Source organism: Hippoglossus stenolepis, chromosome 19 (genome assembly GCF_022539355.2).
Source record: "Hippoglossus stenolepis isolate QCI-W04-F060 chromosome 19, HSTE1.2, whole genome shotgun sequence".
Classification (NCBI taxonomy): domain Eukaryota; kingdom Metazoa; phylum Chordata; class Actinopteri; order Pleuronectiformes; family Pleuronectidae; genus Hippoglossus; species Hippoglossus stenolepis.
The window spans coordinates 16,123,547-16,148,397 of record NC_061501.1 but is presented as its reverse complement, the minus strand read 5'-3'; the positions used below and the strand labels follow the sequence as shown (position 1 = coordinate 16,148,397).

Below are 24,851 nucleotides of genomic sequence, written 5' to 3'. Positions count from 1 at the left end.
CTTTCTTCATACATTTCAAATCAATCCTCCACTAACTTCGTCTCCTCTCGCAACCTTACTTTGCCGCAGTTTTGCTCCTCGCCACCCGTACGCCCTCTCTCTCCGCCGCTGATTGGCTGACACGGGCGGCGCGATGGGCTCTCTGGTGACTCGACAGAAAGCGGAGAGTCTTATCATACAGCATAATACATGTTAAACACTTGATATTTAATAGATACACGTCTCTTATGTAACCTTTCATTTCTGTCCGGATGAGACTGATCAGGAATCCAAGAAAAATCTCCATTTAGAAAAATATGTCGGCAGTTTCCATTAATATAAATAATTTTATAGTTTAAAAATACAAAAGCATATAGAGTACAAACTGTTATGAGCCAAAAATATAAAACAGCATTATGAGAACTTAATAATATTACAAATAACAGGTATTATACATAATACTGTGATAAAAATACTGTAATAACTGCAAATCTTTTACACCTTTTAACACTTGTATGTCAATGACAGTTATGTTATATTTGTCTTGATATAAATTAACTTTGTTTCAAACATCCACGACATTTGTTGAGATCCATCAAGATTGGATATTTGACATTTTCCCTGATTTCTAAAGGAATAATACAAGAATCTTGATAACAAAAGATTCGGCACAGTGTGTGTGATTTGGTTTGAGTTGATTGAATTCAAGGGGACAGTTGGGCCTTGGTGGACGTTGAGCACTCGACTGAATTACCTTCTAGTTTTTAATACGACCTCGACAAACGTGCACAGACTCAACTGTTAACTTCCTCGTGAATCATTCTCAGTGTGGGTGTAACAAGCAAACATAGAAATCGGTGGCTCACTATAAATACTGGAAAGGAAATGTTCCTACAGGCAAGAGGAAGTGAAGCGTTCTTGTTGTAAACCGTCCGAACAAATGAAAAACTAATAATTTCTCATCTACCACCTTTTTCTAGTTAAGTTTAAGTCCCAGGTTAAAGCTGCGTGCATCATTACTGGTTTACAACAATAATATTTGGTTTGGTTTTCAAGCTGCAAACAACCGCTGTGCCCAACAACCTCGTTTCCATCGGCAACAGGTCGAAAACCTGCAGGATGCGACCTGCTCATTCCAAAACTATAAATCCACACCAGCTGTTGAACGTAGTAGTGTAGCTACAAGTTAAATATTGGAGAGTGAATAATCAGTTTTCCCTCTAAACAAACCGTCGTGCTGCTCCTCGTCTCCTGGATTCCCCACCAGTCAATTATTTCTGCCTTTACAGCTTCATCAGCAGATAATGTGTCATCGTTTTAGCAGAAACGGATTCAAGCCGCAGTCTGTGAAATATAGTTCAAACCTATATTATCCAACGTTGCACCTTTGACCTCTTTGTCGAGCGGCTTTTCAGCAGCGGAGCCACATCGAGCTGCTTCCACTTGTGCTTTTCTTAAGGAGGACAGTCATTATTTGCACAGCGGTGAAAAGGGTCACTCGTCAGGAAAAATATAGCCACTGGTCTCATGAATGTAATATCTGTAAAATCTGCTCTAGCTATAGATATTTGGTATTTTATCGCGTACAGTGGATGGGATTTGATTGTTGCAGAGTCCAGAGAGAAAAGGTTCAACACACTTCATGTCTTCTATATTTGAACAGTTACAGCAAGTTAGAAAAACATGGCAGCAATAGCTTTTTATATGTACGGCTTGATTCTATCTTTAAAGGCAGAGAGTTTGACATTTTGTAAAATACAACAGTTGGTTAGCACAAGCACCTCCATAGACATACACCTGCCGACTGTAGCTTTGCACTGTATCGATAAATAAAACGTGAATAAACATATTTCACAAAATGTCAAACTATTCCCCCTGAAGAAGAACCTCTCAGAAGATGGTGTCCTCCTCTCCTCCCCCATACCAAGGGGTGAGCTTCACCACGTAGGGCCTGGTGTTACAAGCTGCCTGCTCGGGTACAATCTCAAAAGCAGCCAGTGACTCCAGTGAGCTCAGGGAGCCTGCGGGAGACCCCGACCCCTCGTAAGCGTAGATCCTGAGGCAGTCGTACGGGGGGGCGTGAGGATCTCGATCAGCCTCCGCCATCCTGTCCATAATAAACTGCTTGAAGACGTCGTCCTCCGGCCCGATGAGGTGCGACTCTCTCAGGGACATCCGTATGCTGGCCCTGACGTCCTCCCTCCGCAGCCGCCTCTCCCTCCTCCTGTGGGGGTGGTGGCGCAGGGGAACGGCGGGCGGGCGGAAGTCTCGGCCCGCTCCGCCACCCCCGGGTTCTCCGTAATACAGCACCTTCTGAGACACCGTCTCCGGCAGCTCCAGCTCCTTCACCTCCACATCCTGCGCCTCCTGCTGTTTCCGCCTGTGTCTCCTCACCATCAGCATTAGAATTGACAGCACTGCAGACACAACACAGCGGGAGATCATTATAGTTAAACACCAGGGCATGAGCGCGGTGAGAAAAGAGCATGGAGGGTGCCTGATGGAGCGTGCACGTACAATGTAAAAGTGCACTAATGATAATAGCAGCCAGATTTGTTTTTTTCCATGACAACTTGTGGGTGCGAAAAGTCAAAACGAAGGCAAATTATGCCATAATTTATCTTTTTTTAATCTCAGGTCTCACACAAAGGAGGAAATTATTGTATCTGCTCCATGCGGCACGGAAAAGCTGAATGAGTGTTTATTGTTTCTGCCGTGTTTTCACCGGGTGTTGTTCTCATCCGACAGAGTGTTAGCATAGCAGGTATCGTCATTAATCTTTCATGTGATGGGCAGAGGGAGGACACAAAGCAGCCGAGGTCATAATAAAGCTTTTCACTATGCAAACCCATCAGCGTCCCAGGATGGCATTGCTACTGATGTATTGCAACCACTACGCTCATTACCTGACATCATTGCTCTGCAAGCTTTCAGCATTTTAATAGTACGTGTTAAAGGCACACCGGTGAGTTTTTAAAAAAAAAGGGGGGGATTCACATCAAAGTGCAGATTTGTTAATGAAAAAACCCGCTGTTAAGCACATGTTTATATACTTGCCGAAATTGAGGTGAGGTGGAACTGCTCTAGCTCAACAGATCCGCTGGAAAAGCAAAATATCAGTGAAATTTCCTCTGGAATCACCGACATATCTCCAGGTCCTAAATCTAGAATAACTCTGTAAACACTAATTCTCCTCCTCAGAGGGATTTTATTGGTTTTTCAGTGAGCGTATCCACGGCCCGGCGTATCTTGGCCTTTTTACACTTACACAAATTGCTCCCAGCCTCAGGAGGGGGGGGGGGGCAGCTGATGGAGGTCTGACTACACAACATTTCTAAAGGGAGATTTCTTCTGCTCCCAAAAGCTCATTATTTCTGATGAATTATGAGTCAACGTTTCGGTTTTTTTTAACATCATCGCAGTAAAATGGTTTCAGAAAACTTAAAAATACACCTGACAACATGAACTACAAGTGAACTCAGTAGAGAGCAAACTTCACCCAAGGCCCGACAGTCACCTTCCATTAAAACAAGCCTCAGAGCTGAGGCCACATCACATTTCTCAGATACATGGTAATGGCAGTCATGGGTTTAAAGTCCTACTACAGTCCTATAAAACCACATTTAAATCAACTATCAAGACTTTTATTTGGATCTGCACGAAATTGCAAACGCCCATTGATACCAACCCCCTTAATATGTGTTTTCATCAAGTTTCACTCATTATTCTCTCAGAAAATGTTGAATCCAACAGAGAGAAACACAATTCCAGGATCTGACCTCTGATCCAGATCTGCACCAAATTTCATGATAAACCTTTCAGTAAGTTTTACATAATCCAGTTCACTATCAGAATCCACCCTTCCACCAAGTTTCAAGAAACATAACATCTGTGGTGGAGTGTAAAAAAGAAATAAGAATCACTTTGTAAATGTATAGAACAGCAGCTAAATCATTTCAGTGAAAGATAAAAACTACGAGTGGACTAAATTAAGTTTTGAATTATTTAAACAACTTCTGGAGTTAAAAGATAATAATAAAAAAAGAAGCTCTTAGGTTTCTCTCATCTGATTTGAGTTTAAGGGAAAACTATAAAGATAATATGTTTTAAAAACTTTAATTATCTAACTCACAACCTCATTTATTGATGTATATTTCTGTCTGATAACCTCTTCGCATTTAGAACTAATCTTCCAGCTCGAGCTGCTTTTTCATTTTTTTCCAATTCAATTTCAATCTTAAAGACGAAATGATTCTGATGTGAGATGATAAAGATTTTCAAAAGACAAAACTCAAATACATCCCTACATATGAACGATCATCATGTTCTGATGCAGCAGCCGGAGACGGACACAGACACATGGTTTGACGTTTACCTGTGAGCGTGACCAGACAGACCAGGAGCCCTAACAGTGTTTGCAGGCTGACCCCCATGGACAGAGCGAGCGCCTCCACCCCTCCTGTGGGACAGTGTCCTGCAGGCTGGCAGCTGCACACGCTGATGGTCAAAGTGCTGGTGCTGGAGAGAGCTGGAGAGCCGCTGTCCGTCACCACCACGGGCAGGAGGTACTGGGTTCGATCCTTACGGGTGAACGTACTCCTGCGCGCCACGATGCCGGCTGTATTGTCTGAAATCGAGAGGGAGAGGTGCACTTTTCAGCTTTCTTTAGAAATAAAACAACAAAAAAACCCCACCACCACTTGCCGTGTGAGTAGTGATGTTGCGGGGGAATTGAAAAATAAGATGAATAACAAGTGAAGTGACACACGTAATGGGATTTAAAACACAATCCCAGCTCTGTGGACGGCCTCGGCACCTTGTCAAATGTAATTTTCACTGTGTACAAAAGTAAATCTAGAAAATCTGCTTCAGGTTTGGCTGCACCTGTGAGACTTTATTAAGGCACTGAACAAAAACTTTTGGGGAATGAAATACGCCTTGTGGCATATGGAAATGTGTTTTTTATTAAAAGTGCTCCTTCTTGATTCATTATTCATTTCCTAGTTGCTGACTGGACTGCTGGGCCTGCCTGGCTAACCACCCGTACACTGCACCTGCATACATTTCATTCCAGCCTATACGTTCCAACAAACTCCGACAACACAGTTTGTTCAATTTGTCAGCCCTTTTTCATTATGGAATCTGAAAGAGGGTCGACTACCCACTGATTCTGAGGCAAACACTCTTTCAATTTGCTCACTTGAAAGCCTGTCAGCCTCAGAAAGCACAGCCTCGTCCAAAAACAGCTCCCAAGCACACAGGACTCATTCAGATTCACACTTAGAAAATCTAAACATATCAAAAAGAGACATCAAGTACATTTTTATCAAAGATGCTCTCTGTCATTTTACGTAGTTCTCTTCACGATGATTTTTGTTCGTGCTCATTTTCCCAATATGTTTGGTTTAAATGTGTTATTAAATAGCCTGGATTTGTCTTAAAGTAGTAGCTCAAACTTACTTAATAACAGGTTGTATTTAGTTTGGATTCAGCTCTCAGCTAAACATCTCACTTCAAAAGCAAAAACGCAAACAAACATATTTCCCAAAATATTGCACTATTCCATTAAAGGTTCAGTGTGTAGAGTTTAGTGACATCTAGTGGTGAAGTTGCATGTTGCAGCTGTACCAACCCTCACCTCACCCTCCCCTTCCGAACCTGTGGTAGACTTTAGTTTGTCCAGTCTGGGCTACTGTAAAAAAAACATGGCGGTCTCCGTAGAGAGGACCCGCTCACTATGTAAATACAGTATTGTAAAGTATAATAAAGTATTTAAATAGGCGTATAAGATAATTACAAACTAGTGAAAACATCACAAGCATTATTTTATATTCAGTTTCTGCCAATAGATCCTTTCACCTAAATCTTACACCCCGGACCTTTAAGCACAAAAGTAATAAACAGGAATATAAAGTGAAAGGTCCAGCTGCAGATCCAGGAAGTCACATTTAAGGTCCACAGGCTACAAACATGGACATAGCGATGTGTCCATGTGAGAGATTCCGCTGCATGGGCTGCGTGTGTGTGTTTAAAAATGCTGATCCACTGCCCAGTCTTGTTGTCCAATTAATTTTTCAGTTCCTCTGGTGCTAAGCTTGATGTGATGATTCCAGCTCACCTCTTAACTCCGAATTCTCGCGACGTGTTTTGCTCAAAATGAACATGTTTGGTCGTTGCCGTGTTACTTTGTCCCCGCGAGCAGCTGTTTCAGTGAAAAATCTACAAACACCGGCCTCGCGCTTGTTTCACACAGCATGAAACAGACTATGTCAGACACACTATTTGTCCTTGAGGACACATTTTCACCATCACTCACTCTCTCTCTCTTTCTCTCTCACGCACGGCTGGTTTTCAATGTGCCATTTCACTTTATTTTTGTCTTTAACCTGAACTCGCACCCCTGACAACAGGCTGGCTAAATGCGGCGGCTAGCATCTGAGAGGTGACAGGTAAGATGAGGAGATTGCAACGAGTCATTCAGAAGCAGTCTGGGTCAGGTTGCATTGGAATTCAGGATCGCGTTCTAGAACTCAGACCTGAGTCCGTCTGGGATGTAGAAGAGGCTTTTTTTGGGGCTTTAACGCTGTTCGGCACCAAGCTGCTACCACACGCACACAACCCTGAATGGGATTAAGGGAGAACGGTGCATATAAAGCTACAGAGAGTATTATGTGTGTGCCTTATTATCTGAGCAAATATAACCTTGATTATCTCGGATAGTGAAGTTGGGATTGATGTGCTTCTCGGGGACCATGGAGAAGTAGAAGTGGTGTCCCTCCACAGGCTCGTCTGGATCGACAGCGCTGAGCAGCTGAATGAGCTGAGAGATAAAAGATACATTACTGGAGATATAAGAAAAGCAGTGGCCACATATACACGGTTCTCGGAAGTCTAGATATTTATATGACTGAAGGTGACTCATTCAGGTAAAATGGCTAAACCACCTGAGTCCTTGTGTAAAAAGATGTGGAATAACGTTATTTGATGCAATATGATATAACATAGTAAGAGAACCTTTACAGTCAGGGCTACACAGTAAATCCTACACATCAGTATATCATAATATACATACTTCTCCTGCCTGTGTCCCCTCACAGATATATGGCTGGTAATCTCTTGCAAGCCTTGGCACGTTGTCGTTTATGTCCAGCACTTTGATGAACACCACCACCGAGGAGGATAAATGGTTCAGGGCTGCAGTAGAGAAGACAGACATTTACTGGAGTCCACTGGGCAGCGGGTCTCATAAACGCTTTGTAAAAATCTCTGTCAGAAATGAGACTTAAGACAGATGAATGTTTCCTCTTGAATCATGACGTTTGCAAACACACAGGGGAGAAAAAAAAGGACTTTTGACGTTTTACAGCTTTGTTCCAAATGAGATGTTGGACTAAAGACACAGGAAGTCCTTCTGTGGACATTTTTAAATGTTTTGTTAAAATCAATCTGTTCTGATAAACTGATTATAAACAAACACTTTTAATTAAAAGATAATATCCTCCACGTAAAAGAAGAGTAAACATTCATGGAGTCTACAATAAGTTGCTTCAACTATTTATTCATTAACTGTGGGTTAACAACTAATTATTCATCACTGTTAGTTGACTTTTCAATGACTTATTCATTAACTGGCTTCTTCAACTACTTAACTATTAATTTAAGGTAACAATTTCAATTATTTATTCATTAATGTTGTTATTCAATCATTTATTCTTGTATCATTTTATATATTTGTGATTTCTATATATTCATATACTTATGCTTCCGATTTATACCTATGAAAACACCATATATGTGTGGATGAACATGTGGTACAGTTAATGGTAATGCTTCCATTTTAAAGAAATGCATACAATGTGTGTGTTACATTTCTATTAATATTGTACGTAGTTAAATTATGTTTATTTTCATAATTTCTCAATTCGCGTTGTATTTATTTGGTTGTATTAGTGTTTTCTTTTCATTTATAGTTATTCATAACAAAGTTTATGGTTGAACTGTAACATATCAAGACTCAATTGCATTTCTTTGCTTTGATAACAACATAAATATAAATATATATAAATATTGGCCGATATTTCAGTATCGAAAAATGTTTTACTCCTGAATAAATTGATCGGCTGCTGCCAAGAACAACCCATTCCTCTAATAATCCTTATTCGGGATAAATCACAGATCAAGACGTGAAATGCTCCTCACATGTTTCCTTGGCTACGACTGTCACATTGTGCCAGTCTGTCGTCTCTCGGTCCAAGGCTCGAGCGACAGTAATGGTTCCATTGTTTGGGTCTATTTTGAAAGCTTTTGTGGTATCGCTCCTTTTGTCAACTGAATATCTGGAAAAAAAGGAAAATCACAGAGACAAACATTTAGCAGGCAAGGTTGTTTTCTGGGCAAACAAAACATTGCGATGCCACAGGGAGATTAATTAGGCAAACTGCTAAATTTTTTAATTTGTTGACAGATATCCAACAAAGAGGGTGCACACACACGCACACACACACAGAGACACACACACACACAAGCTCGTGTGTGACAGCGTCAACAACACCGTCAAAACAAAGCATCGCACACAGACGGCATAGACACTACTGTGTGTATTTATTACAGTTACTTTAATTGAATATTATTTTTAATCTGGCCTCAGACTCTTTTCTATTTGTCATGAGTGAGGAAATGCAATTTAATAACGAGGAGCCGTTGTAAACATCGCCTGGAGAAACAGGAGCACTGAATAATAGTTATCCTTACAGGTGGTGCAGCTGTTCTGACAAAACACACGTTCCTCGTGACTTCTCCTGTGATAATGGGAGACGAGCGAGGGGCCTGATTTGTATTTAAATGCAAAAATAAACTTTAAAAAAAAACATACGACCGAGCAAACAGGATTCTTCACGGAAGAAATATTTGCTTGTCATTGCACATGTCTTTCACGCCAACACACACTTTAACACGTGTTAATGTCCGTGATTATAATTCCACGGTGAATTAGTGTATCCAGGAATAAAAAAAACACTCAATAATGACTCATCTCTTCGAGCCACTTTGCTGATAACAACACAGAGAATGAGCCAATTTGACCAAAGCAAACTTAATCATATTTACTAGAAGTGTGGAAACCCCTAAAATGTCAGGCTGAATTTATTAATCAATGAGACACTGTCACCAAAGGGACAGTAATAGACGCCAGGCTGAGGATGATATGCAGCACCTGCCACTCTTAAGCTCCAGCGAGATGGACTACAGGCACCAGTAGTGCTGCTGCCTCCTCTGCAACGTGCCCCACTTGCAAATGACTACAAATCTCAATTCCATATGCCGCCTGCTACGGTGCTTTATTACATTCCCACGTCCTAGTCACGTCGCTTTGTGATAATACCACGGCAATAGATAGAAAAGCCTGTGAGGTATAAAAAAAAATAAAAAAATCGTGATGATTTATTCAGCAGGGCTCATTTCCTACTAAAGTAATATGAGATAAATATGACCATGTACAGGGTATCCAGAGATCAAGGGTAAAAATGGATGCACCGAGGCAGTAACACTATTTGAAATGGAATGATTTTTCACCCCATGCAGGAAGCTGTCTCGGCCCAGGCTGTCTGGGGACGTTCCTCTCCCCCACCAGCCTGGTTATCTACCTCGTCATTATCGCACTGGCAGTTGGGTGGCACATGCCATTCTCAGCATTACCTGATGGCGTTGTCGACTGTGTCAGTGTCCCTGGCGCTGACACCGCCGAGCAAAGTTCCCACGGCAGCATTTTCGGGAACTTTCCACTCGTAGACCGGCGAGAGGAAGACGGGCGGCTCGTCCACGTCCTGCACGATGATCTTGAGCGTCGTCCTGTCCGTGAACTCGTCCAGATCCAGAAATCGAGTGTCCACGTGGTCGTTAGCGGCATCAGCCGCCATAACGAAGCGCCTCTTTGTTTCGTAGTCCAAAGGCTGTGAGGGAAAGAAATATTTTGAATACAGTAGCTGTTTTTAAGCAGAAAACATCATCAAATAAGCTCAAAGACGAACAGCTTTTATCATTTTCTTTGCCAACTTCCACCTAAGACAGACGATTATTCCGCAGAGAGCTGGACACGACTCAGACTGGGCGTTAAAATTGTTCCGTCGGTGTCAATAAGCTGCCAGCTGTGAGCGTGCACTTAAATAATGCTGTGTTTTCCTTTAACATTATGATGCTTGTAATAAGAAAACAGCACGCGAGCCATTACTGCATTCCCAAAATGATTCAGAGGCACAGCCAGTGATGTTTCCCTCTTTTATTTCATTATCACGGCATCTAAACTGAAACCTCCCGTGAGAGGAACACAGGAGGTGAAAAAGCAGGAGGCAGAAGTGCAATAGAAATGTGAGGGGGAACTAACATTCATCCACATTTTCTATTTGAGTCGTCTCATCTAAAAAAACACCAATTCAGGACGTTTCTAACCTTCAACCACACGTAGATGCAACGGCCCTGAGTCCACCCACTTGGAGCTCAGGGTTATTTAATCACACTGTCGTACACATACAGTTATATGAATGAATTCACGTCGCTTAATACTTCTTGAATTCTCTTGAATAACGCCCTTTAAGAATAGTAAAATGTCGCTTCAGCTGAAGTTTCTCGCGGACACTCTCCACATTGACCTGCAGAGTTTTCAGCTGCTTGCTCATGTGCGGACGAACCTCCCAGCAGCCACTGCTCTCCGGCTGTGGAGGCAGCGTCGGCACAGCAGTTTAAAATGAACAGTTATTTCCGGGATTCATGTCCTGCAGGTCCTCTTCATCCTCTGCACGGTGCTAACGCTCGTCTCAGCTCTCACTCTGAACCGGCGTCACGGCCTCAGTGACGACATCCCACACGCCTCGCTCCACATTTTCCACGAAACAAAAACCGACTGAATCATTAGACAGTAATTAAGTAATCTCAGAGCTGATATTCCCTCATCAGAAATAAGCTGCTTACACTGTTTGTTCTCCTGCTCCCTCCTACTGCAGCATATGGCTCTTTATCGTGCATATGGGCCGAGACTAAGCTCCTATATGAGCGCGACCTGGAGAGGAGACGCCAGCTTCTGCCAGGTGTGTGTGATTATTGGGTGTGTGTGCCAGGTTTTTATTTTATTTTATTTTATTTTAGCCTGAGTTGTATCTTGTTGTTGCTCCTTTGGTTATGTCTGCCAGCTGCCTCTGTGTGTGTATACCCGTACTTCTATCTTCGTGAGGACCGGTTAGACGATAAGACCTCATGAGGACCTTCTGGGAAAGTGAGGACATTTCGGTTGGTCCTCAAAACTTCTGCCGTTGTGCTGTTTGAGGGTTTAAGGGTTAACAGTTATTTTATTAGTTTATATATGAAGAGGGAACTCCTCAAATCCTCTGGTTCTTCTCTTAGCAAAAACCAAAACAGCTCCGAATCTGGAGGATCTGACAGGAGCTGAAAATGATGATATTTTTAAAAGAAACATTTAAAACCCACCTATTTAGTCTTGCTTTTAGTTTTATTAATAAAATGTGTTTATTATCTCTATTATTTATCTTTGTCTATTTCGGTTTACTCATATTTTAGTGTTGAATATTTATCTTTAATTATCTTGACTTTCTTTTATTGTTGTCTTTTGTATTATCGATTGCTTTGGTTTGAATTAGTTTTTAAATCTGAAGGCTCACATAAATAATACTCCCTCCTCTGTGTGTGTGTGTGTGTGTGTGTGTGTGTGTGTGTGTGTGTTGCCATACCTCTTATCAGTTGTAATGATTTTTTTCACTTTGTATGCGTTTGAGTCTGTAACAATAATTAAAACTTAAACACCATATAGATAAAGTGTGTGCTCAGCCACACAATGAATTCTACAATACTGCTTAAGGCGTCAGATTAAAAATGGATATTAAGTGAATTGATATTCAAAATAAAAAATGTGTAGAAGGCATAGCTGTCGAGGAGAGATATATTCACCTGGGCGAGCAGAACCACCCCCTCCTGCGTCACTGGGTCGGTTTGGATGATAAAAGTGGCGCTCTCCTCCAGGTCGTCATCCAGGGTGTAGGTCATCCTGGCGTTGATGCCAACATCTCCATCTTCCGCCATGATCCTGCCCACTGTGGTTCCCACGGCTGCGTTCTCAGGGACGGCGAAGGTGTAGAGGTCTGAAGAAGCAAATCATTCATAACGACACCTTAAGCGTGAGTGGAATATCACAAGGAATATGTATATGAAGGCAAATGTTTCCAGTGCATAATGATTCGGAAGAAAATAACAAATCAAAAAGTTTCCTCATTAAAACGTCGCCTACAGAGCTGGACACTAAGTTGTTAGCAGCTAGTCAAGAGAGTTCGCTCGTGTGTAAAGTGATAAGAACGAGGAACATTGTGGCGAAGGGTCAATTTGTGCGAGTCACAGATAAGTTGTGGCGAGTCCACGTAATCCCGGCCTGACTCTAATAAGAAGATGAGAACATGTGATTGTGTCGTTGAGCCGCTCCGTTCGGACGGCAGCAGCAACTTGGAGGAACTCAACAGGCGACCGGGGGAAAAGAAAAAATACTCCTGCTGATAATAATTTGCAATTATGTGACAAAACAGAGGGCACAGTTCAAACTGAAGTGCCGCCATACAATATTTATTAGGCCTTTTTGACTGAACATAGAATCCTGGTGATACAGTCGCACCTGCAATAAATGTGAATGTGACATTAATAGTTAAAAGTATCGTCCTCTGTCTCATTTCTACAGAATTGATTTCTTCCCCGGGCATTCATTTGGTGAGGTTTATCGCTGAGGGGGCCAGGTTTGTTTCCAAAGGTCATGACAAATGTCCTCTCATGTGTGAATGATTAAATTCATGCATGTGCACGTGCACACAACATCCACGTCTCCTCCGCTCCCTTTCTCTCGCTCTGTCTCTTTTTTCCTTCGGCTTTGTCCTTTTAATTTTGACTGCTGGCTCAATAACAAGATGTGCACAGTCGGATGTTGTGCCGGCAGCGCAGAACCGCCCACCCGAACCGGCATGATCAAATAAATACCTCTTAGGTATAATATTAAACATGTCCTCGCAGTCTGAGACTCTTTGTAGTCGTATATTGATTCCCTGACAGTGTGTGTGTGTGTGTGTGTGTGTGTGGTCTGCGTTACTGTGACTCACGGTGCTGGAACGTGGGTCCATTGTCGTTGACATCAGTCAGGCTGACGGTAACTGTGGTGGAGGTGGAGTAGCCGCCGCTCAGGCCCAGCATATCCTTCACCTGCACCACCACCAGGTACTGCTCCCTGGCTTCACGGTCCATGTTTGGCCAGGATGTTACAATAGTCCCTGCAGGCGGAGGAGCCAGACAGAGCGAGAGGAGGCAGACGAGTGAAGAATCAGCATCATTAAGACGACATTAAACAGAACTGTGGGTGGATCTGTGGTAAGTAAACAAACTCTGCCTGGAGAAGTCTCCGGGAGAGAGCTGTGCATTGTGTATAATAAAAACTGCAGCACAATAAACTTCGAGTCTGCAAATTTAATCAGTGCAAAAAGAAATATCAAGAGGGCTTTCAGATGAGTTAATGCTCCGTCCGTCTGGCCAAAGCGGGCAGCAGTAAACAGATGAGCAATTTGAATCAAGAGAATTAAATCGACCTGGAACATTTATGCAATTTTTCCTTTGTAAGTCATCATTTAAATCAGTGATCCATCTACAGAATCATGTGTTGAGATGTTTCTCAGCAGCTTGTGACACAATATGTATATGTTACTTGTCGTGTATGACAAATGGCCAAGAAACAAAACCTAAACCCATCTGTTTTTTTTTTTCCAAAGATAAAACATGCGGTTTTCTTTAGTTTTACCAGAAAAATATCAAACGCAACAACTTGTTTGTCTGCGTTTCAATTGTTTTTATATCCATCAGTCCAAGAACATTTGTCCATATTGTAAATGGCAGACAGGACACAAATGTGTACTTAATAAAAGATCACTTTTTGAAAACAACTGGGAATTGATGATTTCAGCAAATATTACTGCAAGCAAAGAAAATAGCTAATTTTCAGATGTGGATTAACACACATTTGATGAAATGAAATTTAACATCAACAGGACTTCAAATGATTTAAAAAAACTACAATGCAATATCTCTGAATTGCAATGAAGTAGTTTGTGTTTTTTAAAATAACTATAAAAGCAAACCCCTTAATCTTAAAGTGTTAAATATCTGAAGCAGAAACCAATCCATGTATCCACAGACTGTTACTTTAAAATACCATTAAAACACATTGAATTCAGTTTTATTATTCAGTCAAGTTTTATGGTAAAAGAAATAATTAATTTCAGTTTTACAGTGTTTTCTCAGACTCTAATTCCACAAACAATATTTGTGAATATGTTTTTCTCAGATTTTAGACCCATGGGATTCATTGACAATCGAATGACTCCTCTTCCTCGCAGGTTAACTGAAGCCACGAGCTAAACTACAACTTGTAGAGTTTCGGAGTCAACTGCTCTCGACTCTTCAATCGAAACCAACAAGTGTCTCCCGAAAAAGTCTGATTTGTGTCAGGAATGCCCCCCCCCCAACTTATGCACAGTTCAGGTCCACAATGTGTGTGGGAGGAGCAGTAACTGACCTCTGGACCGCACAAGAAAACTCTGGAAATGTGCCCACACCAATTTCCTGTGAGGGTGCAATCACTTATATTGTGTCTTAGTTTAGCCGCAAATAAAAGTAGATGAAATTTGTCAATAGTTATTGTTAGAGATTTAGTCGTCAGGGGAAAAACTCCCAAACTTGAGACGAAGCAGAAAGACGAGACAATTTTCATTTAATCTCAATAACCACATATTGGAAATATTTCTGAACTTATATTAAATCTAAACTTTATTCCTGCACAATCAAATCTATTGTGTGTCCTCTAAATAACCCAAGCTGTGTTCGTTCATGCATATCGGAAATACCCGTCTTTGGCTCCACGGAGAAGTAGGGCTCCCCCTGCAGGATGGAGTAGATGAGCTTGGCGTTGTTTCCGAACAGGGGATCATCGGCATCTGTGGCTGTCACCTGGGCCACTGTGGTCCCTGTGGAGTGAGGGGGGGGGGGATCACACAGTTGGAGTTAGCTCAGGCTGCAGTTCCAGTCCACGGGAAATAAAGTGATTATGCCACAGTCCCGCAGGGTTTGTCTGTCTGGCGCAGGGGGAGGGGGACCGGAGAGGGATGTTGACAAAGGAGGGAGAGGGATGAGGGGAGTGGGGGGGGCAGCGATGGCAGTGCAGGTGTGTGTGACAACCTCTTCAGCCCCGTAGCGATATCTCTGTCTCTATTTCCACCTGACCCTTGTTTCTATCCTTCACACTCTGATGCGGTTTCACCTCCCTATCTCTCCCATTTACTCCCCTCTTCTCCGCTGACCATATCCTTCTCCTCCTCACCTTGCTCCGTACAGTATCTCTCTCTCCCTGTCTCTCGTCTATCTCATTCGAGGGGGGGGGGGGGTTTGGTTCCCAGAGGGAGCTCTGTCTTTCACACAGCCAGGGATTTACTGCAGTATTTCTGATTCTCCCTCGCCCGCGCTCCAGCCTTCCCCCTCTCACTCTCTCTTTCTGAGTCAAATGCATTATGATTTATTACAAGTGAGATGTAATGCTGCGAAAGCAGATTACGTATAAATTGAAATGGTAATGTTTGTGGTATGAAAAGGGCAGTGGTTATAATAACGTTATTTAAGAAATTTAGCCATAAAGGCATCCGAGCCACTGAGGATAGGGAATCTAATACTTTTGACTTCCTGAACGGGGACAGATGACAGACATTCATATAACCTTTAGTTTATTGTCTTCAGTCAAGATTTAAGTTAAGGGATAATACATTTGAGAAGTATAAAGATAATAAAGGAAATAAAACCGGTTTTATCTTCCCAAAAAGAAAAAAGTTTAAATATTTGTTTTCTATGAATAACTCTGAATGACATTAAATCTTAGAAGACGACGTTGTGTGCTTAAACCATATCTTACTACAACATTAAAAGCCTAGGAACAGTTATTTCTGCACTAAATTTCATGACATCCCATCTAACTGTTGTCAGGATGCATAAATACTTGAGTCCAAACTAAAGTTGTTGACTTATGACCGATGTTGCCACTCACCGTTAGCGTGACTGTAAAAAAAAAATCAAGAGCGCCACATCTTATCAATATGAGAAAATGAAAGTGAAATACTCTCGGTAAATCACAGACCTTCCTGTGAACGTCTTATACTGAGGACCGTTTATTCATCCACGATTTAGTTCCACTGAAAGCTGTTTACAGCGAGCCCAGGCCTGTGGATTATTCAGAGAACAGGACGTTGGAAGGACATGTCGCTGTTGAATATTTAAACATGTCATTTTTTTGTGCCGTGTGCCGCAAATTAAATTTTGCCCGTCTTTGCTGGACTGGGGTGAAGGTAGAAATCTAATAGACAGATATCTCTCTCTGTGTTTTGGGGGGATTTTGGTGGAACTGAAGCTTTTAGATTTGACTCTACGTGCCTGTATGTTCGGCTTGCGGTGTTAGAGGGAAACTTTCCTCTCAGACATACCAGTTGGACACATCTCGGGGATGCTGGACACATATGGTTCATTCTGGAACTGGGGGACGTTGTCATTGATGTCTTGCACCTGGATGATAAACTCTGACTGGGGCTCCTCGGGCTCGTTGGACCTCCTGTTGATAGCCTGGGCTTGAAGGATGTAAAAAGCCTTCTCCTCACGATCAAGCTTCTTCAGGGTCCGGATCTCACCAGAATACTCATCTATCTCAAACACATCTCCGGCGCCTTCCCCTGATAGTATGTACTTGATAGAAAACTCGCCTCGGTCGGAATCAGATTTGAGCTGCAGAAAGAGGGGGAGGGGGGGGCACACACACAAAAGCTTTATTCTTTAAACACGGTTTCCCGTGGCACCGAGAAAAACACGATTTTTCAAAGTGAAGTACCACATCAAGGACATGGAGGACATTCAATCTGGAGCAGCACCTGGCCAATAACACGAGGAGTGGGATCTTCCTCTGGGACGAACAGCTGTTTCCAGATCCAGCCTCTCTTCAGGCGACGGTGCAGATGAGTGGAGCCCTGGGCAAATTGTTGGGCTTCCAGACCCTGAGTGCATCTCATATCGCTCAGCACCCCGCCAGGAAGCATGGAAAAGAACGTCACCACAGCCAAAACGCCCGGCGCGCTCATTTTTACTGTCCATCCGTGCATTTCCTCTGCACTTCCCATGGTTAGTGGACGGTAGATGGAAGCGTCACTGGTCCGGCGTTACCAATTCTTCACTCAACAGCAAAGTCATCCAGGATCCCTGCAGAGCTGTATGCCATGTTGTTGTGATGCGGTTTGTGTGCACGCTCATGTCCCTGAAATAAAAGTTAAGATGCAATTAATTGCTGCAGGGAGAAATTTCCAGCAGTGCACAGAGACTTCAGAACGAGGAAATTGAAATCTGTAGTGAAGCAAAATCCAAAAATCTAGTGTATAATTATACAAAGCTGGAAGTAGTATTTTGTTTACATTTAAAGGACGAATATATCTACCTGAAATTATGTCTTTTTTTTTAGCTAACATTAACCATTTAGATGTACGACGTAAATATAGATTAAACGGTTTAAATATTTCAGTGTGTGTGCTATGTGTATTTAAAACAGTTAGCTAAAAGTAATGGATAATAAATATATATGAATAATACAAAATATAGATAAATAAAAGCTAAAAGTAATAAACGGTTGCTATAAATAAAGAATACAAATTGGAAATTTAGCTAAATGTAATGAAAATGTTGGAATTAATGCAAAAAATAACAGTTTAAACGGCTAAATATGATAAATACACAGTTGAATGGGTGAATTAATACCAATGCAAAATGAAAGAATGAAGCTCATTCGACACAGAGCTGCAGGTACGTCTGACAGAAAAGACTGAAAACTTTTGTTCTTTGTCTTTTTTGTGTTTATCTAAAGACTTGTGTTGAACAGAAATTCAGATTTAAAACAAATTCAAGCAGCAAAAGCCAATGAAAATTCAATTTTGCAATAAAAAGACAAAACAAACTCTTTGTTCACTCTCTCCTTATCGTCGCTCTGCGTACAGAGGTCCTGCAGAGGAGGCTGGAAAAGCAGCCCTTTGTTTTGAATTCAGACAAGACCTCGCATTGTGCTTCACAAAGGGGGAAGCAGCGCCCCAACACCATTCCTTAAGCATGACACTGCACTCTGCCGCTGACTAATGAAGACTTCTAATTAGATCAATGTCTCCCCAGACATGGAAAACAGAGACACACATGCCTCTGACAAACTATGAGTCAAATCGATGCGCCAATTACAATGTGCAGCAGGATGAGGGTCAAGAGGGTGAGGACAATGAAAGTCAAGCGAGGCAGCGGAGGAGCTGGGACCACACAAACACAACAGACAACGGCACTGACAAGAGTTGAACTTACTTTCTATTGAAAATGTGGATTAAATGTTGTGGCCATTGTCAACTTTGTGCAAAGAGACAGTTTGGACACACAGGTTGTCTCCAGGGTTGTTTGACCCAAGTGTGTCACATACACATATGAACATTTGGGGGGTGGTGACCATATCTGACTTTGGAGTTGCAAACAAAGAGGTTGAAATTGGTCATCACTCTGAAATATGTTTTTTCTCCATACAACAAAATTCAACACAATGTTAAAAGCCATTCATTGAGCAGGAGTCAGATTAATGACTTCATCTGATAAACGAGCGTCTTTTAGAACAACAACAAAAAAAGTGAAGAAAAATAGAGGAACTTAATCAATAGTTTTGGGACAGTTTGTAATAAATGAAAGTCAAGTTCACTCGGTTTAAATCGGGTGGAAGCATCTAGCGTGTAACAATGTAGTACACAACATTATCACAGCACAAACAAAGCCCTGATGAGGAATCAATACATCAGCCACGCTGAGCATGAGCAAACAGGGGCGTGCTGCATTTCAGGATAATTTACGATCTTAATGTACTAATCATATCTTCAATGCATCCTCAAAATGACACCTCCTATTTATTTGCACCAACAATAAAAACAGCGGATAATTTGCGAATATATGAACGCTGAAAGATGATTTGCAGCCTCCTCAAATACATTATAAACGTATTTAATACACATACGCTATCAAGTCTTTTACTTTGAAAAGCACAGAAAATTACAAAAAAAACACTTACACCAGCACTCAGTGGGATCCGTTGTAATTAAGGGTTAAAAGCTACAAACCATTTACTGTAATATCTGCATACTGTGTACGTTTCCATCCAAAATACTGCATATCAGGCGAGTGCATGCTCTTTTAGCCTGGGTGGCCCCGTCGGAAGTGTAAAATATAGAGCATAGTGCAGGAAGTTGTTTCGGCAGCTGTAGTAGTCGGATGTATTAATGCTTCAACGGCTCATAATGTCCGTGTTTAATCTTGTAAAAGTGAATTAGTTGTCAGGATCCATTTTGTAACGAGCTGGTAAAATCAATTACTGATGAGAGCTTTCATTTCTTAATTCAATCTCGATACAGAACATGAACGGGAGTAGGTGTTTGCGCTTATGTGAGTCTTTACCGAGCGGATTCATATCTCCGTGCATTTGCGGAGTGACATTCCAATTAGTGGCCAGTGAATCGTGAGCTGTTATGGTCTTTCATGGGGCTGCCAAGCACGCGCCCAAACTGAACGCCCTGAGCCAGAAAGCAGACAACAGCCCTCAATGATGTTACTCGGAGCCACTGCTCAGCTGCCAACATGCCAAGGAGTCTGCGTGAGGCGAAGAACAAGCTCCCAGGGGGGGGATGAGGATTTACTGATGTGGCTGGAATAATGCACAGGTCAACAGATGTTTAGGTGTCAATTTAACAAGATGGGCCTTTCTGGAGGGAAGTGATGAAATTCGGGGGAAATAATGGGTATGCCAGCTCCGGTTCTGTAAATAGCAAAGGAGTCAGGGAGCAGGTGAAAGTACAAGTTCATGTCCATAACTTACAGCTGTGTGCAGGTTCTGAGGGAGAAATCAAGACTCACTGAATATTAAAAACAACCAAAAAAAGGAGCTCTCTGGTCAATTTTCTCCTTTCAAGAGACTCTCATTTCTAGATGACATGCAGTACATGTAGAGTGCCCCGTGGCTGACAGCCATTCATTACCTCTAATAGGCCTTCCTCCCATTTCCTGCAGACCTCCTGCAGCCCGCATGTACAGTACGCCGCTCTGCCACATGACAGAATGACAATGAGCTGCAGTCTCACAATGTTAAGCACCAGATGCGCTGGGACGGTCACATTATTTCCCCTCTATGCTGGTTGTGTTTCATCTAATAAAACGTCGCTCTGTTGCGGTAATGGTTTTTCCGGATGCTATTAAAATGCGTCTCGTGTGCCAACGCAAATGTTGAAACGCGGTAATAAAGAAAAAAGCAGCTTCCACTCGTCATTGTGGATGAGACGTCGGTGTCGCGACCTGCGGACACCAGCGGCCTGGTAATGCCGACTTTAAACGAACGTTAATTACGTTGTTTTTCTTGCATTAATCATTTGACTGGGTCGTATATAAAAAAAAGCCAAAAGATGCAAAACGATGAAAATATAAAGCTGAATGATAAATATGCACCCAGACCTGTTAACTGCAGCGATTTATAACCTTGGGGGGAAAAAAGACAAACATCATTTAAGCCTCACTTCTTTAAGATCACCCTACCAAGACAAAATGTCCTTAATTGGTCATTTGGGAGCCCATCATGAGACTCAGTGTTTACTGTTCGGCTCCACTAAACAATTACACTGGCATGTAGTTTATGTTCCTTAATTCAGGACGTCAAACGAGTCCAAAGAACAACAGGGGGACGTCAAGTCATCATGTACTTGTTAGTAAGTAATTTATTAGATTTTGTGGAAGTGGAAATTATCACCGTTTAGCAGTGTCACGGATTTCCACTGACATTTATCAGCAATCTGCACAAGAGCCTATTATTTCTTTTTTTTTGGGGGGGGGGAAACACAATTAACTGATGCTGTCAAAGTTATTAATAATTAAAAATAACACAAGATGAGTGGATGTAAACTACGTCAGGCAATTATCTGTAAAGGCTCAATTATGATGATGGAAAGAAGTTTCACAACAAGGTTCAAAGAATATCACACTTGGACGATATTTTGAAATAATCACCACAAAACGACAAGTTACATTCAAGACTTTTTAAGACCATAATGATTAATGATGGTGCCAGAACTGATTCTTTTTTCATAAAAGAGCACAAAACGTAAAGTTCAAGTTGAAGTTTAACATATTAACTCTTAAAAGCTTAAAGTATACTTAACTTAAATATTTAAATTTACAAAAAATAAATAAGACACTATGTGTAAACAACAGTTTCAGTGGTTAATGCTCCACCCCCGGGCCCAGGGACGCCCACTCTGCAGGATGATGTGCTCGTCATTGGCTCAAACATGGAGCGTCCCTCTGCTTTCAAAGGAATCTTCAAACCTCTGCTTCACTTCCTGAATCCTCTCACGTGAAATACACACTTTCAACCCTTTAGCTTTAGTATTGAGGGAGATACTAGCAAACTGCAGGCTCAACATAACGTGCTGCCAGAGCCGTGTGGAATCCATAACACCCAAAAGCCGAGTGAACTGGGATCGATTCTGACCGGAGAGTTTGTAGACGGTCAGTTCTACGTCGGTTTGCAATTGTATTACAATATTTGAATTGTCGAGAAAGAACTACAACAAACAGAGACATTTGAAACTATTAAAACTCATTTTGAAGTAGTATTAATAAAGACCCAAATGTATATTTAAGACTTAGTACACAATAGTTTACCATATTTAAGCCCTTTTAAGGCCTAAAATAAAACATTTTGATTCTGACTTTTAGCAGAAACCCTTGAACATCCATGATGCTGTCATGTTTACTTTTCCAATATTGACATTTGGTTCTGTCCTCATGCACTGAGTTTCTTCTGCAGTGTAAAGAGTGGAATTCCCCACTTTAGGAGAGGCAATGAAACTATAAATACTATATTTCACATTTCAAATAATCTCTAAATCTGTTTTTTTACACAATTTTAAAATGCAGTGAAAGATTGTGTTTTGTTGCTACACAACACAGGCCAGTACACAGGTCAGCTACTCAACAGGAGAGAAGTATAAAGTGTGTATGAACTGTCAGATTATTATCAACACCGAGGCCACAATGATCCAGAAAGTTTCTCTCAACCACATCATTTTATTCCGCTTCATTAAATCCACTTGAAAGCAGTTCTTTAGCGGAGTGCAACATCTCTGATGGTTATTTTAGACGGCACACCGCTGCTAGAATGCCAGCATCCATTTTAAAAGATGCAAGAAATTCGCCGACTCCTCGCTGTGACAAACACAAAGAACCCGTGGACTCATTTAGAATTGATTGCATTCAGTTATTATGTATTTTCTTCCTTTCTGCTGCTGAGAACCTCTTGTTCTCCTGCCTGCGTTCCTCTTTACATTCCATCCTGGACAAAATCACATCAAATCATCTCCTGACAACAGATTATCTCCTATAGGTTGTATACCATCCACTGCCACACCCACCTGTTTGTGTGATGCTGCTGTCCCCCCCAAGCCACTTATCCCCAGCCGCCATCGAGGGAGATCATCGTGGGGTGTAAGGAAACACAATCTGCTTAACTAAATACCCTGGTACTGGAAAGCAATTCAGTCGCCACAATAGCAGAAGCGAATGCGCGTGGTTCTCACAATGCGTAATCCCCTCCACTTACGACCTCCCCTTTTCTTCTCCTTCTTCTCCTTCTTCTTCTTCTTCCCTCCTCTGTCCTCCTCAAACTTCCTGGGAAAGAACAAACACAGGCTCTATTGTCTGGGGCCTCGCATCTGAAGGCCGACGAACACTCAGGGCCTTCATCACCATGCAAATAGTCACAGCCTCAGACTTACAAATGGATTTCTATTCCGTTTGCTCGCTGGTTTTCGTTTTCTCCCCCTCCCCATGTTCCGTGAACAATCCAGCGTTTATTAGAGTGGAGCCGGAGCTCGGAGGCGATGGTAATTCATCCACTGTAAGGCCACTATTTCTGCCCCCGAGACGACGGCAACAGTCTGTTTTTTGACATTCAAGCCGAGGGAGCGGGCCGTTCCTGCGCCCCCCCCTCTGGTATGGTCACATTTAGAAATTGACCCGTCGGAGTTGCAAAATCAGTCAAGATGTTGTTTTTCGTTTCCCTTTCTCCCTACTGGTGATCGAGGGGTTGTTGTAGAACAAAAGCTGACCAGAAGTCGACATATGTATGTTTGGGATTCATTTATAGTTAAAGACAAATCACACGACTTACAGAGGAAAGACTAAAACTGATTTCCAACTGAGCGTAACTTTGCCAGGTTGTGAATTGATCTGGATTTCGACAGAGATCCCAGGTTTGTTCATAACACTCAAAGTGCAAAATGCTTCTCCCAATCTCCGCTTAACAAACCCCGGCCTTTGTCAATAGAACACACGCAGCCACGCCCAGAACTGACAGAAATGATCGATGCGGCGTCTGGTCGTCAGCCGAGCTTCCAGAGACAAAAGCCTGGAAGGAGGAGTGAATTACAAGACGCTTGCAAACAGGCAATAACAGATTCTTAATGGGGCATAAAGCTGCTGTGAGATGTGAGATGAGATATTGTTTCCACATCACCATCGTTCCAACTGAAATCTGTTTTTAACCGATCACACACTTCTGGCGTTGCATGGTCCTGACGTCACAGTCGTACAGTGTCCGTGTGTGTGTGTCACAGATACTTTTAGTGGGGGGGAGGGGGCATTGACTTTGACCGAATTTACTAGATTTTCCCTGGAAAGTTAAACACAAGTACAATTGTAACGAGCACAATGAAAAGGGACCAGAATCTGTTTTATAGTGACAGTTAAGGAGGTTTTGTTTTCATGGGTTAGCAGCATTAAACAAAAACCACCGGGCGGATCACCAGGAAACTCGGTGGAAGGAAGTGGTGCGAGTCCGGGATAGATCCCATAATGATTTGGTGCGGATTAGCATAAGGGGGCAGATCCAGGAATTCTTCTTTAACATTGTGTGATGGGAAGGGTTTTTTTTTCCTCCGTCGATTTCTGGGGAAATAAGTCAGACATATTCAGGGGACATTCATGAGTAAGTGTGATTTGATCCAAATAAAAATCCAGATCTAGTGAATTTAATCTATGTTGGGCTTTGGCAGATCTCTATATATGTAAAGTACCCTTTTAGTTTACTATGTCAACAAATGCCTTTATTCTTACGTTACTCTTGAAACAGCTTCCATGTAGCTACCTGTCAGTGCTGCAGGGTTTGGAAAATGATTTTTAAGTGTATTTTATTATTATTATTTGACAGGCATAGTGAAGACAGACAGGTAGGGTTGGGACAGAGAGTGGGGAATGGGCTGTAAATGGTATTGCTGGCTGTGAATCAAACTGGGGACTTGCCACTCATGGACAATGTGCCAACTAGTGATGTGCTCTGAGCTTTCAGCTAAAGTTTCCACAACTTTTAATTGTCCATTTTCAGTCGACTTGGGGTCAATGTAAAAGGAACAATACTCAAATTTAAAATTGTGAGAGACACCGGTCTCAAAAAATGGAGTAAATGCTATTTTTTAATTTGTGGTAATATAAACGTACATTTACCCTCCACTGCACAACCCTGCTGGTAATTATAATGGTAAATCCAATTTTAATGAGTTAAACGTTTGTCATCTTTGACTCATTTTTGATTTGACAACCAAATAACCTTTTGGATTGAAAAACCCAAAGAGGATTCATTACATGCTTCTCGTAAACACTCTGACCTCCGAGGGATAATTACTGTACGATCCTAAACAGCGCTAATTGAT

The 24,851-nt window shown here is 41.9% G+C and overlaps 1 protein-coding gene across 2 annotated transcripts; it reads right to left on the bottom strand.

The window, feature by feature from the left end:
* Positions 1–306: 306 nt before the first annotated feature.
* cdh19 (cadherin 19, type 2) lies at positions 307–22,802 on the bottom strand. 2 transcript variants are annotated; one of them, XM_035142855.1, is made up of 13 exons: positions 22,557–22,798; positions 16,968–17,347; positions 16,530–16,824; positions 14,910–15,029; positions 13,119–13,286; positions 11,932–12,122; positions 9,673–9,926; positions 8,179–8,315; positions 7,052–7,173; positions 6,682–6,799; positions 4,355–4,606; positions 3,037–3,079; positions 2,263–2,396 (listed from the first exon to the last, which is right to left on the bottom strand). In XM_035142855.1, exons 2-12 carry the CDS (start codon positions 17,211–17,213, stop codon positions 3,063–3,065), a joined length of 1,920 nt encoding a protein of 639 aa, XP_034998746.1. In that variant the 5' UTR covers positions 17,214–17,347; positions 22,557–22,798; the 3' UTR covers positions 2,263–2,396; positions 3,037–3,062. The 2 variants fall into 2 exon arrangements, with proteins under 2 accessions (XP_034998745.1, XP_034998746.1); XM_035142854.2 differs by lacking the exon at positions 3,037–3,079 and having other exon boundaries at positions 307–2,396; positions 22,557–22,802.
* Positions 22,803–24,851: the final 2,049 nt, after the last annotated feature.

Coding starts and splice junctions, on each gene's coding strand:
- cdh19 (XM_035142854.2), bottom strand. CDS start 17,213: ATGGGAAGTGCAGAGGAAATGCACGGATGGACAGTAAAAATGAGCGCG. Junction 15,030..16,529: donor CCCCGAGATGTGTCCAACTG/GTATGTCTGAGA, acceptor CTCACTCCACAG/GGACCACAGTGGCCCAGGTG. Junction 2,397..4,354: donor CTGTCTGGTCACGCTCACAG/GTAAACGTCAAA, acceptor TTGTGTCTGCAG/TGCTGTCAATTCTAATGCTG.